General features: G+C 45.6%; 1 protein-coding gene across 2 annotated transcripts in view; it reads right to left on the bottom strand.

The window, feature by feature from the left end:
- The window catches only part of HELB (DNA helicase B), a 63,266-nt gene that overhangs the window by 12,812 nt on the left and 32,601 nt on the right, over positions 1-17,853 (bottom strand). For both annotated transcript variants that reach the window (XM_040409524.1, XM_040409532.1), the window contains 2 exons: positions 4,828-5,008; positions 3,011-3,145 (listed from right to left, as the gene is read on the bottom strand). In XM_040409524.1, the coding sequence (XP_040265458.1) occupies positions 3,011-3,145; positions 4,828-5,008 (316 nt within the window). The remainder of the gene's footprint in view (positions 1-3,010; positions 3,146-4,827; positions 5,009-17,853) is intronic.

The following is a 17,853-nucleotide window of genomic DNA, read 5'->3' as shown; positions in this document are numbered from 1 at the left end:
GCTCCTGTTGCCGCTTTTCTCCCCTGCGCCTGGATAGAAGTGATCGCATCGCACTCACCCTCCTGCCCTGTGGAGGATTCTCCTTCGTCGGGTACAGGTCTCGGTATCTTCCCTACAGCCAGCTCTCTGTCTGGGTCCGAGCCATTAGCTGAGTGGGTGGCGACCGTGCGTTCGCTTGTAGCTGCGCTCCGGTCTCCGGCGCCATCTTGGGACCTTCCCGCTTCCCTTGTGAAGTAAAATTTTGTCAACTTCGGGTGCTTCACCGCCTTTTTCTTTCGACCCGTCATCTTCAGGAAGGGTTCAGTAACTCTCCCTTCCAGTATTTAGGTGTCCACCGTGGATTTAGTCGCTGTGTAGGTCGCTGAAATACAGTGCTAGCTCCGGAGCTGTACCACACTACATCCGCGCGCCTCGGCAGCCAGACCACGCCCCCCCGTGCGGCGCATTGCTTAATAATCTGTCACTTACCAGTAGGATGAGCTCCCGGCCGGTCACAGACAGCGCAGCAGGTAAGTATGATGCTTCTAATATTGCCTGCAGTAGCGTCCTGGTTGCCATGGTTACCGATCGGAGCCCCAGAGCGATTAAACTGGGACTTCGATCAGAATCTCGGCTGCCACCAATGATAATACAATAGAGGGAGGGAGGGGGGGCCACACACTGGCCACCAATGATAATACAATAAAGGGAGGGAGGGGAGGCCGCACACTGGCCACCAATGATATTACAATAGAGGGAGGGGGGGCGCACTGGCCACTAATGAAATTAAAACTGGGGAGGGAGGGGGGTCTGCCCCCTGCTGCCTGGCAGCCCCTGATCTCTTACAGGGGGCTGTGATCCGCACAATTAACCCTTTCAGGTGCAGCACCTGAGGGGTTAATTGTGCAGATCACAGCCCCCTGTAAGAGATCGGGTGCTGCCAGGCAGCAGGGGGCAGTCATGTACACAGTTCGTAGTATATTCTAACTAGAAGCGTCCCCATCACTATGGGAACGCCTCTGTGTTAGAATATACTGTCGGATATGAGTTTTCACGAAGCTTTTATGCAGACGGATCTTCAGATCCGTCTGTATGAAAGTAACCTACGGCCACGGATCACGGACGCGGATGCCAATCTTGTGTGCATCCGTGTTCTTTCACAGGCCCATTGACTTGAATGGGTCCATGAACCGTTGTCCGTCAAAAAAATAGGACAGGTCATATTTTTTTGACGGACAGGAAACACGGATGCGGCTGCAAAACGGTGCATTTTCAGATTTTTCCATGGACCCATTGAAAGTCAATGGGTCCGCGAAAAAAAACGGAAAACGGCACAACTGCCACGGATGCACACAACGGTCGCATGCATGAGGCCTAAATCTATACCAACTATTGGTTGTCTTAGTTTGGCACTAAACCAGATGCCTTTGTCGGGCTAGGCACAGATAATTTCTTTAAACCTGGCATGCCAAATGCACTGACGTTAGTAAATGTGGGCCATAGTGTTCATTTGGAGTAAGATCGTCGTTTGGGTCTAACAAGATATCACTTACTGGTTCTGTGGCATCATAGCAGGCATCACATGACCCATTTAAGAACTAATTTTATATATTCTATATATATGCAGAAGGACCCAATGTTTGTATGTCGTTAAAAGATATTGACAGTATCCCCCATAACAGTGGCCTCTCCAGCACCCTGCCCCCTTAACAGTGAACTCCACAGCCCCTTAAAGAGGACCTTTCATCAGAATCAAGTATGTAAACTGAATATACATACATGGAGAGCGGCGCCCAGGGATCCCCCTGCACTTACTGTTATCCCCGGGCGCCGCTCCGTTCTCCGGTTATAGGCTCCGGTAAAGTCATAGTTAGGCTCCACCCATTTGAGCCTGCCGCGGTCTCCTTCTCCTATGCTGTAGCGCTGGCCAATCGCAGCACTCAGCTCTTAGCCATGCTATGAGCTGAGCGCTGCGATTGGCCAGCGCTACAACATAGGAGAAAGAGACGCCGGCAGGTTCAAATGGGTGGAGCCTAACTATGACTTTACCGGAGCCTATAACCGGAGAACGGAGCGGCGCCCGGGGATAACAGTAAGTGCAGGGGGATCCCTGGGCGCCGCTCTCCATGTATGTATATTCAGTTTACATACTTGATTCTGATGAAAGGTCCTCTTTAACACTGACACTCCCCCCCATGCCCCGCCTCATTAAAAAGCAGCAGCCTACCCCCATTAACAGTGACCACTCACACCGCCCCACACCTTTATTGGTGACCACCACAGCGAACCCGCCCCCTTAACAGTGACCCCCACAGTGTCCTGCCCCCTTAACAGTCAGTGACCTCCAAAGCGGCCCACTCCCTTATCAGTGACCGCCAAAGCACCCGCCCCTTTAACAGTGACTTCCACAGTACCCCACTGCCTTAACAGTGACCTCCACATCCAGCTGGACAGTCCCGGATTTCAGTGGCTGTCCCGCTTTCTAGCAGCTGTCTCTGCTTCCGTAGGAAGCCGAGACAATTGCCTGTATTATGATGAAGCAGAGAGCCAGCATCGGCTCCCTGCTTTATCATTCCTCCCCCCCTGTTGGCTCTACACACCTCTTGTCTGTGCGGGGGGCGGTCGGCAGTCAGCCTCGGCCCCGCCCCCTCCGCACACCAATGTCCTGCTGCTGCTAGGAACAAGGTAAGTATGTGGCGTTTATTTATTTTTTTAGTTTCTGTTATGGGTACACAACTGGGCATGTTACTGGAGGCACACAACTGGGCATGTTACTGGAGGCACTGGTTGGGATTAGGTGCACAGTTATGTTTTGGGCAGAGTTAGAGGCATGGCCTAGTGCGGAAAACAATTGTGTCCCTCTTTGTTCATTTACAAAGTTGGGAGGTATGAACCTGATCTAAAACCTTCCTGGACACCTGATGTACCTATGTGCCAAATTTGGTGCAGATCGGTCCAGTTGATTGGTGGTGCATAAAGAACAGACATACAGAAACTTTTTTTTTATATATATATAAATAATTTGTGTTACCTGAAATGTATGTATCGTTCGAGCCCAAGCATGCTGTAAACCACTGCGACTTCGAAGTGCTTTATAATTCAGGGTGTACGTTCTATCTTCTCCATCAGATAAAGTTAATTCTCGAATTTTAACTTTTTCCACATCCTGGAACATATTTGTAATATTTTAAAACTGATAACGTTGTCCATGTATCTCAAGGTTCCTTGCTAGGGAGGAGAAAAACTAGTCTTGCTCTCAGGGATATTTCTCTTTGAAGGGAATGTGTCATAAAAAAATTAACTATTGTTTAAATCATGTTTTTTTTATCTTAACATATTTTTTAGGGCTCATGCACACGACTATTTTGCTGTGTAGAAAACACGGATCCGCAAAAAATAAGGATGATGTCCATCATCACGGACATGTGGACATACGGAAACGGAATGCATACAGAGTAACTTTTTTTTTTTTTTTTTTGCGGACCAATTAAAACGGAACAGACACAGAAAGAAAATACGGTCGTGTGCATGAGCCCTAAGAGTTTTTGGCGATTTTCCATATCACTATCCATATTAAAAAATACCTAAAATAGTGATGTTTTCGCACTGACCACTAAACATAATTCAGAACTTCCTGCTCTGTACAAGTAACCATTAAGTATCCATTGCATTATCACCAGGATCCACCATTCACAATAGGTGATATCAGAGCTTATCTACTACCTCCTGACCTCTGCACAGGTCACAGAGCATGCCTAGAAAACTCTCCCATAGAAGTCAATAGGGTCAGCTACAGACAATGACATATCACCTTTGTATATGGCCCATGTGGCAGGTCTCAAAGACATATTTTAAGCCTAGTGGGCAGTGTGAAAATTGCAGGATTTTAGGATTATTTTTACATATAGACAGTGACATAGAAAATAAAAAATAAAATCACCAAAATTCTGAAAAACAAACAAACATTTAACTTGATTTATCATCTGTGCTTCCGTATGGTGCCTTTGTGCAGCACCATCTTAGGGTTTGGTCACAGCGGTGTTTTCTGACTTAGGCCTCCTGCACACAACTGTAGGTGTCCCGTGCACGTATTGCGGACCGCATTTGCAGATCCGCAACACACGGGCACCGTTCCGTGTATATTCCGCATCACGGATGCGGACCTATTCACTTCAATGGGTCTGCAAATCTGGAGATACGGAATGGTGCGTAACGGAAGCACTACAGAGTTCTCCCGTGGGGTTTTGTCCCGTACTTCCATTACGCAAAAAGATAGAACATGTCCTATCTTTTTGCGGAACGGCCGGATCGCAGACCCATTAAAGTGAATGGGTCCGCGATCCGCTGCGGCAGCCCCACGGTCGGTGTTCGTGCATCATGTTTTTGCCATCCATTTAATGCACACGTTGGGGGGGAGAGGGGAGAAAAGGGATACAAAAGCATAGCACACTTCCATCCTGCAGAGTCCGATAAAAATAAAAAAAAACTTATTTTATTTTTTTACAATGGAACACTATGGTGACGGATGCCATTGTATGTAATCAGTTTGAGGCATCCGTTAACATATACGTTTTTTTTTTGTTTTGTTTTTTTACAATGGAACTCTAGGGTGACGGCTGACACTGTATGGTATCTGTCTGAGGCATCCAATAACGTACCGGTATACATTTTTTGTACTCATTAAATGGATGGCTAAAACGTGATGTGAACCCAGCCTTAGATGTGGGTTGTTTTAATGCGACAGGAAAATATTAAAATTATTTTCTAACTGCCGATTTTAACACCACACAACATAAAACCTATGAGCCTTAGAGAGTGTGTAGTACATGAAGATTTGGAATTACTTACATCAACTACAAAAAATATTTCTCCATTACAGATTCTGTCATGTTCGTCTACATCCATCTTCGCTTGGTCCCCTCCTTCAGGTACACCAGTGTCCAATGGTAATCTAGCTTCTTCCCGCTGAAGCTGACTGATTGTGACTTTTCCATCTGAACAGGCCTTGTTGGATTCTTTGCTACAGTTCCTGGGGAACAGAACATTTATTTATGGTCCCATTCACACGACTTTGATGCCACTGTGCCCGAGTTGTGGACCGCAAACCATGGGCACTGGCCCTGTGAACGCCACATCCCAGTGTGGACCCACTGAAGGTGATTTTGTGGCCTGGAGGCACGGACCCGGAAGCACACGGAAGGGCTTCAGTATGCTTCTGGGTCCATGCCTCCTAGCTGCAAAAAAACAAACAAACAGAACTTGCGGATCGTGGACCCATTAAAATCAGCACCGGGATGCGCAGTTCACACAGCCAGTGCCTGTGTTTTGCAGACCCGCGGTTTGCAGTCTGAAATACCGGCATGGTGGCACCATGGTTGTGTGAATAGGGCCTAAGGGATAATCCAGTCAAAATGAATTCCAATTTGCTGTAGATATATATGGGAAGATCACATTCAAGAGGTCTGATCTCAGACCACCATCAATTTCTGGAATAAACACTTCCAATCGACACTGCTCAGAGATTTCTGTTACCACATTCAAAGCTATCTCATCTGAATAGATCTTTACTTAGAATGCAAATCAGTAAGGGCCTACGTTCCCCGCAGAACGGGCCAGAAAGCCATCTAGAAGAGACAGATTTTCATAGAATGGCGAAATTGTGGGTAGGTGAGGTGTATGGGTCCTCTGCTGTTCAGGGGAAGGCGGGAGTCCTTACTTTGATACATAAGAACCTATCACAGAGGACTCAAGCCCTCTTTAATGATGATGCAGGAAGAATATCTGCTTTTACATTATCTTGTCCAGGGGGAGATTTGGCTATATATAACATTTATGCCCCTAATGTATCCCAGGGCCCCTTCTACGCTCAGCTGAGCGCTAGGATACTGCAAGACCCCATAGGGGACAAACTTCTGGGAGGAGACCTAAATGCGGTGGTGAGCAGGTTAGAGGACAGACAGAGGGCGACACGAACAGGGCAGACGGATAGACCGGACGCAGAAATGGTGAGTCATTTTCTCTCAGACCCCGGCATGTTAGATTCCTGGAGGGTCCTTCATCCTGACGAACGACATTTTACCCATTACTCGCACGTACATGACTCATGGTCACGTATTGACTACTGGCTATTGAGCCCCCATCTACTACACAGGGTACAAGATGTTTCTATAGGTGACTTGGTGACTACTTCCCGGTGGTGCTGACTATGGCCGACTCCATCCCACATGGTACGGATTTTTTGTGGAAATTCCCGTCTTTCATGGCAAAAGATGACTCCTTTGTGGATCTGGTAATAGCTTGGTGGCTAAAATACAGCTCTTTGAACCAGGAACATGCCTTAGATACCCTGCTTTTCTAGGAGGCAGGTAAGGCGGTCCTGAGGGGTCGATTGATATCTTATATGTCAGGCTTGAAGAAAGCCACTAAAGAGAAATATCTGGAATCCAGCTATAAGGTTAAAAGAGCGTATGGGGATTTTATACAGTCCCACTACACCAACATAAACAGATCTGGCTTGAGGCGCGCAGGTATTTTGACCTATGGGCTGACATAAGGGAGAACTTCTATAAGGCCCAGTGGGAACTTGAACTCCACAAATTTGGCAACAAGGCGGGTAGACTGGTGGCAAATTTAGCAAAAGAGCGTCGCCCAGTACACCGTTTACATAGGATTAAGGACCACACCGGAACGGTCAGGTCGGATCCAGCCGAGGTATTACAGGTCTTTAGAAATTACTACTCTAGACTCTACAGCGAGCCTGATGAGAGGTTGGGAGACAGGACGGATTTTCTTGAATGGGGTGACATTACCGGCCCTCTTACCGGAACAATTAGACAATCTGAATAGACCGATAACGGAGGAGGAGGTACAGGCCACTATCGCTACACTACCAGGGAATAAAGCGCCAGGACCCGACGGTTATTGGGGTGACTTCTATAAAATGTTGGTTTCCCAGATATCATCAGTGTTAGCCTCAATGGGAAATAAGACTCTGCAGGGTGGGAATTTCACCACTCAGATGACCATGGCTTAGATCAGACTGTTACCCAAACCTGACAGGCCCACTTGGGACCCATCTTCGTATCGTCCGATTTCCCTGATAAATTAAGATGTTAAAATACTGTCTAAGCTTATGGCCAACAGGCTGGCGCAAATACTACCCAGTCTGATAAGCCCAAACCAGGTGGGATTTGTAAAAGGGAGATCAGCGATTGCGAAAGTGCGACGGGTGTTGGCGGCCATGGATGGAGCGGCCGGTGTGGCCCGGTCGGGTCCGGTGCCCGCTCTAGTCACTCTAGATGCCGAAAAAGCATTCGATAAAATTCATTGGGAGTGGCTGGAGCAGGTGCTAGACAGAATGTGTTTCCGGGGACCCTTTCGAACATATCTCGAGAAATTATATGACAAACCTCAAGCTCGAATTGGTACACCGGGGTATCTGTCTGCCCCCTTTGAGCTCCATAGAGGCACCACACAGGGGTGTCCCCTATCCCCCCTCCTGTTCAATATAGCGGTGGAACCCCTGGTACGTTACCTTAATAGACAAGGGCAGTTTACTGGTATCCGAGTGGGACATAAAGTGCTGCAGGCAATAATTTTTGCGGATGATATCCTACTTTTCGTAGGGAAACCCACTGAGGACCTTCAGATGATATTAGATAAAATAGAAAATGCCACTTTTTCGGGTTTTAAAATGAACGTGGCAAAATGCACACTCATGTACTTCGGCCGGGAAAACAACTCCGAAGATCGAGGGTGGCACTTATGTGGCATACCAGTAGCTAGACACACTATCAAGTATTTAGGAATCAGACTAGGACACACGGCAGATTCATTGTATAGACTAAATTATATTCCTTTGTTCCATAAAATCTCGCAGGAACTACGAAGGTGGCAGGGTTTCCCTTTAATCAAAATGATCAGTTTTTCAAGACTTTTATATCCGATGCAAACGCTGCCTCTATTAATTAAACATACGGATATCACCAAGCTTCACAGCGAAATGGCCCACTTCTTGTGGAAAGGTAGACGCCCTTGGATAGGAATCAGAAAGCTCATGGCACTTAAAATCAAAGATGGCATGAATTTGCCGGATATTCGGTTATACAACCTATCTTGCTTATTTAGACATAATAGATTGGGTAAGGGAGACCAGTCATTACTCTGACTTTGACCTGGAGAAAGCCCTGGTAGCGCCTTTTGCTCCTTGTACCCCGTTACATACGAGGATGAAGGGCCTGCCGATGCACCTGAAAAATTCTATTCTCTTCAGGCACACTTGGGCCGCCTGGAAGGCTATCAGGAAACTCTTTCGCCTTAGTCAGAGAATGTCCAAATATCTGCCCTTATGGGAACATCCTGATTTTGTGCAGGGGAGAAACAAACTATTCAAAGAGTGGAGAGATAAGGGGATGCTGACAGCGGCACATCTGATGCACCAAAACGGACAGCAGATGGTTAACACGCCAAGAAATCATAGACACCTATGGGCTAAACCCCTTTCAAAACATACAATATGCGCAGTTCCACCATTTCCTTTCCAGTTGTTTGTTGAACCGTTCAGAGGAAACCAGACAGAATGCTTTCGATAAAATAGTGCGCAGAGGAACAGGACCGCAGTCCATCTCCTTTCTGTACACCCAAGTTAGGGAGGTTCTGGGCGATGGGCTACCTAAACAGGCTTTCAGGACCTGGGCTAGATTGGAAGGCTTTCAGGACCAGGAGGTGGAAGAGAAAATATTGAAAGGCTGGTGGGCAATGAGAAACCACATCATAAATGAAAATTGGAGGGACACGCATTTTAGGATCATGCACAATGCCATTTATGCCTTTAATCTTCCCCCAACAATAAACAAACCTGACAGATTGACACACTGCCCGAAATGTCAGATGCAAAGGTCCGACTTATTTCATGGGCTGTGGTCCTGCCCGAAATCTACAGAATTATGGAGACAGGTTGCAACTCTCGTTAAAGAGGTCTGGAAATTAGACATACCACTTACACCCATAACCTATCTCTTCCACTTTTGGGAGACGGAGGGGAATGGTGGCCGGTTGGAAGAGAAACTGCCGGTCCTATCCCATGCGATATGTCTGGTTTGGTTACAACCCTCATGCCTCACAAAGGATAACATACTTAAGAACTTAAAAGACCTGCTGGCCCTAGAAAGAAGGGAGGTTGAAAGACAAAGAACAGAAAGTGGGGAAATTTGTTAAAAAATGGCGTGGCTTTTTAACACATATTCTCTCTGATGGGGAAATAGAAAACATAATGAGGCCTTTTACTTTGATGAAATGGTATCTAACGGAGCAACTAAAAGGTTCCTTACAACAGGGACCCTAAAGAGTTTTCTTGTCTTTAGCGGGAGCCATATGACATATTTGGAGTATTATATAAAACATACCCTTATCGACGGACAGGGTTTTAAAACCTGGGGCTTTTGATGGCGACGTATCCCATGGAGACAGTTTTGTTTCTGTTTATATTGAATTGTTCTATTTCAATGGCTTTTCGGTATACTTATAATTATATTGGAAATGTTCACTAGATGCTATGTCAGACTTTTATCCGCTCTGAATGGACACTTGCTTGTCTTGTGAACCAATAAAAAGGTTTTTTTTTAAAAAAAAGAATGCAAATCAGTGGTCTGAGACCAGCTTCACCAATGTCATCTTCTCGAATGTCACTGCCATATCAGATTGCAAGAGAAAATCTAGTTCCCCTGTGGCTGGTGGAGAATGCATAGTAATGCCTAAGGCCATGCACATACAATGGCCCAGATTTACTAATCGTAAAGATGGTATAAAGGTGCATTAACCCTGCGCTGACAAGCAGACGATTGTCGGGAGGGAAACGCTCCTTCCCGACAGTCGGCTGCTCGTTAGTGGAGGTGAGCAGTATGAGGTAGAGGGATGGCTATTGTTTGCACTCATCCTCATACAACTGCATTGTTGCTAGACAGCAGAGCGCTGTTTAGATAGCATGATCTGCTGCCCACAAATGATGATTGAGGAGTCCAAATAAACAATTGTTCCGCTCATTCATAGGGTGATCTGCGGCACCTTTACATGGGTAGATGATCAGGAACTGGAGTTTGTTCCCGATAATCGGCCCTAAGCTTAGACAGACTTTCTAGACCTGCACCAGGTAGACACTATTCTCTGACTCTATACCAATGTCTCCTTTAAATGAAGCTCCACCCACTTTCCACTAAGCACCACCCCTTGTCTGAAAAAAATAGTAAAAACCCTACATGCAACAAAGAAAAACACCAGCAGCACTACTGTTTAATTCTGCGATCAGATCCAGTAGGTGGTAGTGGTGCGACCTACTGGATCTGTAAAAAAAAAAAAAAAAAGATTGTAAAAAGAAAAAAGTTTGGAGAAATCTGAAAATGGTAAAAATGAAAAAATCTTTTTTAATCATATCACCCCCCCTTTACCCGAAATTAAAATAAACAATAAAAAAAATAAACATCATAGGTATTGTGAGCGAAAACACCCGTACTTTTAAAATATAAAAATGCCATACGGTGAATAGCGTAATGGAAAAAAACATCTAAAATCGCTGATTCGCCATTTTTTGGTCACTTCAGCTACCAAAAATTTCATAAAAAGTGATGAAAATTCATACACACTCCAAAATGGTATCAATAAAAACGACAGATCGTCTTGCAAAAAATGAGCCCTCACACAGCTCTGTAGCCATATAAATAAGTTATGGGGTGAATAGGAGCGTACCAGAGAGGGGCGGCCCCCTGCTCCCATTCATTTCTATGGGGCCGACAGAAATAGCAGAGCCAGCGCTTGGCTATTTTCACCGGCCCCATAGAAAATGCGCAGTGCGCCCTCCTTCACTTGCGGGGCTCCATTCTCGATATAGGATCCTAGCAATATGCCACTATTGTCCATGATGAGACAACCCCTTTAATATGACATTGCAAAGAAAAAAAAAAAATTCAAAGTTTTTATTTTTTTTCCAGTACTAAAACACAAGAAAAATTATGTGTAAAAATGTGGTATCTCTGTAATTGTACTGACCTGGAGAATGAAAGTAACAGGTCAGTTTTACCGCATAGGAAATGCTATAAAAACAAATACTTTTTTTTAACCCCTTAAGGACCCTGGGATTTTCCATTTTTAAGTTTTCGTTTTTCACTCCCCGCCTTCCCATAGTCCTAATTGTTTTATTATTCCATTCACATAGTCTTATGAGGGCTTATTTTTTGCGGGACAAGTTGTACTTTCTAATGACACCATTTACAGTTGCATACCATGTAGTTGGGAGCGGGGAATAAAAATTCCAAATGGGGTAGAATTGTGAAAAAATGCAATTCTGATAAAGGTTTTTATTTTTATTTTTTTACACTGTACACTATGCAGTAAAATTGACCTGTTGTCTTCATTCTCCAGGTCCAACGATACCACACTTGTATAATTTTTCTTGTGTTTTAATACAGAATTTTTTTTTTTTATAAAACCTTTGAGGAAGAAACTTTTTTGTAGTTATGTGTACAGGGCTGTGTGAGGGCTCATTTTTTGCGGGACAATGTGTTCTCAGTAATACCAATTTAAAGTGTGTGCGACGTAGGGGTGGGCGGTATAGGCGATATAGGCGATATGCGATATAAATTTGGGCCACGATATGGATTTTCGCCATATCGCCTATATCGCCGTAGTGCGATATGACCACCTGAATCATTACCCAGAAGCTTCTTTTGGCCTCCCGACTCCGCAATACCGCTGTACTGGCCAGGGCCGGCGTGCGCACAGCGTCAGGCCGCTTTGCTGACGCTGTGTGTGACGTCAGTGAGGTCCCGCCAGTGCTGGAAGAAGACGCCACACCGCCCGCGGACTCCATTAGCCAGCCGCTGCCGAGCACCCTGCAGGAAAGGTAAGTTTTATAACAGCTGCTCTCGCTCTTGTAGGGGGACTGTCTGGGACTCTTGCTGGAGGATCGGGATGGGGACGCTGGCCGCTGGAGGATCGGGAGGGGGACGCTGGAGGATCGGAGGGGGACGCTGGAGGATCGGAGGGGGGGGGGGGGGGGGGGGGGGGGGAGTGGATAAGGAATGGATGGCCATGGGGGCTGATGCTGCAGTCATGCAGTGATCATCTTATGATAGCACTGAGAGTCTGAGACCATGCTCTCTGAATGTATAGCAGGGGAGGAGACACATCATGAAGTCTGATGATGGCAAATGCCACATTATCTGATGGCACTGGCTCACTGCTGGGGGACACATGTCTGATGGCAAATGCCACATGGGGTTGAGCTCAAGTGTGATGGCACTGACTCACTGCGTCCCCAGCAGTCAGCCAGTGCCATCAGATTAGCCCCATGTGGCATTTGCCATCAGACATGTGTCCCCAGCAGTCAGCCAGTGCCATCAGATTAGCCCCATGTGGCATTTGCCATCAGACATGTGTCCCCAGGAGTCAGCCAGTGCCATCAGATTAGCCCCATGTGGCATTTGCCATCAGACATGTGTCCCCAGCAGTCAGCCAGTGCCATCAGATTAGCCCCATGTGGCATTTGCCATCAGACATGTGTCCCCAGCAGTCAGCCAGTGCCATCAGATTAGCCCCATGTGGCATTTGCCATCAGACATGTGTCCCCAGCAGTCAGCCAGTGCCATCAGATTAGCCCCATGTGGCATTTGCCATCAGACATGTGTCCCCAGCAGTCAGCCAGTGCCATCAGATTAGCCCCATGTGGCATTTGCCATCAGACATGTGTCCCCAGCAGTCAGCCAGTGCCATCAGATTAGCCCCATGTGGCATTTGCCATCAGACATGTGTCCCCAGCAGTCAGCCAGTGCCATCAGATTAGCCCCATGTGGCATTTGCCATCAGACATGTGTCCCCAGCAGTCAGCCAGTGCCATCAGATTAGCCCCATGCCCATGGCATTTGCCGTCATCAGACATGTCACCCAGCAGTGAGCCAGTGCCATCAGTTAAGCCCCATGTGGCATTTGCCATCAAACATGTGTCCCCCAGCAGTGAGCCAGTGCCATCAGATTAGCCCCATGGCATTTGCCATCATCCCACAGTCTGATAGATGATGGCAAATGCCATGGGGCTGATGGCACTGGCTCTGGGGGACATGTCTGATGATGGCAATTGGCAAATGCCATGGGTCTGTCTGACGCTGACTGACAGCAAATGGCATGGGGCTGATGATTTGCTATACTATTACCACATAAAAATATTGTTTTTAAAAAGCAATTAGCAATACGTTAGCAATAGTTTAAGAGACGGTTTGTCTTATTAGAGACGAGTACTCGATTGCTAAAATAATCGTTTCCTGCAGGCGCCCTATATGTCATCAAGATCAACTTAAGTTGTGCCTGTTTTGGTCAACTTCATGGAGGAGCTTACAGCATGTGGGGAGGAGGAAGAGGAGGAGGTGCTCATAAAGAAGACCGGTGCGACGTCTGTCATATGGACCTGGTTTGGGTTTAAGAAGTCTGATGTGGAGCAGAAAAATATAATCTGCAAAGTTTGCCGGGCGACAATAATAGCAAAGAGAGGGAATACAACCAATTTGTTTCATCACCTGAAAATGAAGCACCCTTTGGAATACCAAGATAGCCAAAAACTGCGCCCTCCTCCACAAACGGCCAGTCAGTCTAGTGGAAAGAAAAAAGGTGGCCCTGCCCACCAGCAGACCGATATTATGAAAGCATTTTCTAAAGGCACTCCGTATGACAAAAAAAATCGGCGGTGGATTGATATTACAAATGCCATTACCCTATACCTGTGTAAGGACATGGTGCCGTTTCTTACAGTGGAGAAACGCGGCTTTCAGAACATGATTAAGACACTCGATCCACGTTACGAGGTACCTAGCCGCAAATACTTTAGCCAAACTGAAATGCCCAAACTGTATGACAAAGTCCGTGAGCAAGTAAAGAACGAACTCCGGAGCATAAAATACTATGCAACTACTACGGACTTGTGGTCAAGTCGCACAATGGAGCCTTACATTAGTCTCACAATCTACTTCATCAATGACGAGTGGAAGTTGTGCAGCAGATGCCTACAGACATCTTATTTTCCCGAGGATCATACGGGTGAACTGATATTTCAGGGATTGAAGGAAGCGCTCGAGTCATGGGGACTTAAAGAAGAGTTACAAGTCTGCATAACCACCGACAATGGCGCAAATATTGTGAAAGCAGTGGAAATTAACGGCTGGACAAGACTGCAGTGCTTTGGTCACAGGCTCCACCTCGCCATAGGTAGGTAAACGTTTCTTTTAGTCCTAGACTAGTTACATTATGCACTGGGGTTGATGTGCTAATGATATCTTCCAATTTTGTCCTTAGAGAGAAGTGTGAAAGACGCCCGTGTTGAACATGCCATTGGCAAATGCAAGAAAATAGTGAGTGCCTTTTCTTACGCTTGGAAAAGGAAGAGAGAAATGGCTAATGCCCAGGCTGAGCTAAACCTGCCTCCTCACCGCCTCATCACTGAAACACCAACAAGATGGGGGTCTCGACAGCAGATGATTCAGCGGCTGCTCGAACAAGAGAAGGCCATATCACAGGTCCTGAAAGCAGACCGGAAAACCAGGCACCTGGTACCAACTTGGCAGGACATTGATGTGTTAGAATCGATGAACAAGACCCTCAGTCCCCTGTTGGAGTTTACAGATGCTCTGTCTGGAGAAGAGTATGTGAGTGTGTCGACTGTCAAACCTGTGCTCCACCTTCTAAACACCACAGTTCTTCCTCTAGCTGATGACGACATTGACACAGAACTGACGAAGGACATGAAGACAGCCATCCTCAAGTATTTAAATGAGAAGTACTCGGACGTTGCAACTGATGACCTCCTGGATATGGCCTCCTTGGTCGACCCACGCTTCAGATCATCATATATAGCAGATGACCGAAGAGAGTTCATCTTCACAAAGGCAGCAGCAGAAATTCAGGCACTGCTAGAGACGCAAGCTGTGTCTGCCACAGAGTCATCATCACCATCACACACAAGCACAGGAGCTGCTGGAGAAGCCCAGAGAGAACCCAAGAGGAGTAAACGAAGTCTGGGCAGCTTTTTAAAAAATGCATCTGCTCAGCCTGGCCCAGCTGCCCTCACTGACAGAGAAGCGATTAAAATTGAGCTTAAGAGTTACCTGCAGGCACTGGATGTAGAAGGAGAAGCTGACCCACTGGAGTGGTGGAGGTTGCACCAGGCTAATTTTCCCAGGGTGGCAAGCCTAGCCAAGAAATATCTTTGCATTCCTGCCACAAGTGCCCCTTCAGAAAGGGCATTCAGCACCAGTGGCAATATAGTAACATGCCACCGATCTGCACTGAAGCCCGAGACTGTGGACAAACTTGTGTTCCTGGCGAAAAACCTTGGCTGAAGTGCTTTATGTAATGACAGGACCCCTCAGGAGGCGTGCAACGATATACTCCTGTATTTATTATCTCCTTATTGGCGACTCCAGAGGACCTGAGCGTTACTTTCGCACCCTCACTGAATAGTTTTATTGAAATTCTACTTTATTGATATTGATATATCCTTTAAAATCACTTCGTGTTAGACAAGGAACTCAAAAATGTGATTAAAATTACTCAGGGAGTTCAGGTTATAGGGAAGGGACGTGGCCTCCCTGAGTAATTTTAATCACATTTTTGAGTTCCTTGTCTAACACGAAGTGATTTTAAAGGATATATCAATAAAGTAGAATTTTAATAAAACTATTCAGTGAGTGTGCGAAAGTAACGCTCGCTCAGGTCCTCTGGACCAATAAGGAGATATTAAATGTAGTGACGGCACGCAAGGCTGATGTTCAGTCGCACTCGATATTGATTTGCAAGTTTGCAATTTGTTATATATTCAAAGGGAACCTGTCCTGTCATCACCTTTATGCTGACCTCACTGACAGCAGCATAAAATAATGACAAAAATTCTGATTTCAGCGGTGTGTCTCTCATTAACTAAAAGTAAGTGGTTGCTGAGAACCAGCATCATAATCACTGCAGCCCAGGCCTTGAAAAGAGTCAGATCTACCTGAGAAGAGTCCTGGTTATTCCTAATCTCCTGCTCTCCCGCCCATCTGCTGATGATTGGCAGTTCTCTCCTAGACAGAAAGGGAGAAAACTAGGTAGAAGCCTGTCAGTCATCAGCAGGAGGGCAGGGAGAGCAGGAATTCATGAATAACCAGGACTCTTCTCAGGTGGCCGGGACTCTTTTCCAGGCCCAGTCAGCAATTAATGTGATGGTGGTTCTCGGGCAACCACTTACTTTTAAACTATGCAGACTGATGAAATCAACTCACCTGTCTCTACTTTATGCTGCTGTTAGTTTGGGCAGCATAAAGTTGATGACAGGTGTCAAGTTCCCTTTAACAGTTTACCGTTAAGAAGCCTGTTGAACTTGAAGGCTTTTTCGTTCAAATATGTGCAACTTTTTATTTTTGTGCAATATAAGTAAGGGCTCGTTCACACATCACCGTTTCTCCTTTCCGTTCTCCAGCTCCATTAAGGAGCAGGAGAACGGAAAGGACGGATTCTGCAGATAACTGACACACCTAACTGAGCGTAACGGAGCCTAAGGACCCCATAGACAATAATGGGGTCCGTTCCGTGTCCGCTCAGAACATGATTTTTTAGCGGAGACTAAAGTCCTGCATGCACTACTTTTGTCTCTGCCCAAAAATCATGTTCTGAGTGGACACGGAACGGACCCCATTATTGTCTATGGGGTCTTTAGGCTCTGTTACGCTCAGTTAGTGGTCAGTTATGTGCCAAATCCGTCCTTTCCGTTCTCCTGCTCCTCAACCGAGCCAGAGAACGGAAAGGAGAAACAGTGATATGGATGGAGGGGAGCCTAAGTAATCAGGATAGGAGGAAGAAATGTGATGTTATTTATTATTTTACATTTTGCAATTTGCACTTTATTTTCAAGAAATTTGTGTTTTACTAACACTTCATCTTTACATTGTGTGGAAAAAGATGTGTTACACAATACACATATTAAAAATTTCTTGCAAAGTTTATTCATTTGCATTTTTTGTATACATACAATCAAATAATATATCGCAATATATATCGCATATCGCACATGATTCAAATTATATCGCAATATAGATTTTAGGCCATATCGCCCACCCCTAGTGCGACGTTTTGATCACTATTTATTAAAAAATTATTGTGTAGCTGAAGTGACAAAAAATGGCAAATTGGCACTTTTTTCCCCCCCGCTATGCCATTTGCCGTATGCCATTAATACTGTTATATTTTACTAGTATGGGCATTTTTTGCCCGCGGCGATGCCCATGATGTTTATTTTTGTTATTGGTTAAGTATTTTTCTTTTAATGAAAGGGGGGTGATTTGAATTTTTTATATATATATATATATATATATATATATATATATATATATATATAATTTGTAAAAACTTTTTTTTTTTTTTTACTTTTTTTAAGTCACCTTGGGTGACAATAACTGTCAATCATTCGATTGCCCATAGTATTGAGTGATGGCTAAATAGCCATCATTGAAGACTTAATTTGCATTATATCAATACAAGGCTGCCACCTAGTGGCCTGTATTGATATATACATCTAATTGACTCTGAAGCCTGCTTGAGGCTTCGGTCAATTAGCACAAGATCTCAGCCAGGGAAGGCTGTTACCGGACCGGAAGCGCGCGACGACTTCCGGTTCCGGTCTACGCAGATGCCGTGGTAACATTTAACCACGGCATCTGAAGAGTAAGATGTATGCGATCAGCCTTATGGCTGATCGCATACATGTGCCGTGGGTCTCTGCTGTATTGTTGTTTGACTACAGTTGTGGCTGTTGCTGGTTAGAACCTAGTTTGGTTCTTGGCATTGTTGCTGTTCCACGTTTTTTCG

Source organism: Bufo bufo, chromosome 1, assembly GCF_905171765.1.
Source record: "Bufo bufo chromosome 1, aBufBuf1.1, whole genome shotgun sequence".
NCBI classification, from domain to species: domain Eukaryota; kingdom Metazoa; phylum Chordata; class Amphibia; order Anura; family Bufonidae; genus Bufo; species Bufo bufo.
This window is presented reverse-complemented; position numbering and strand designations above follow the sequence as displayed.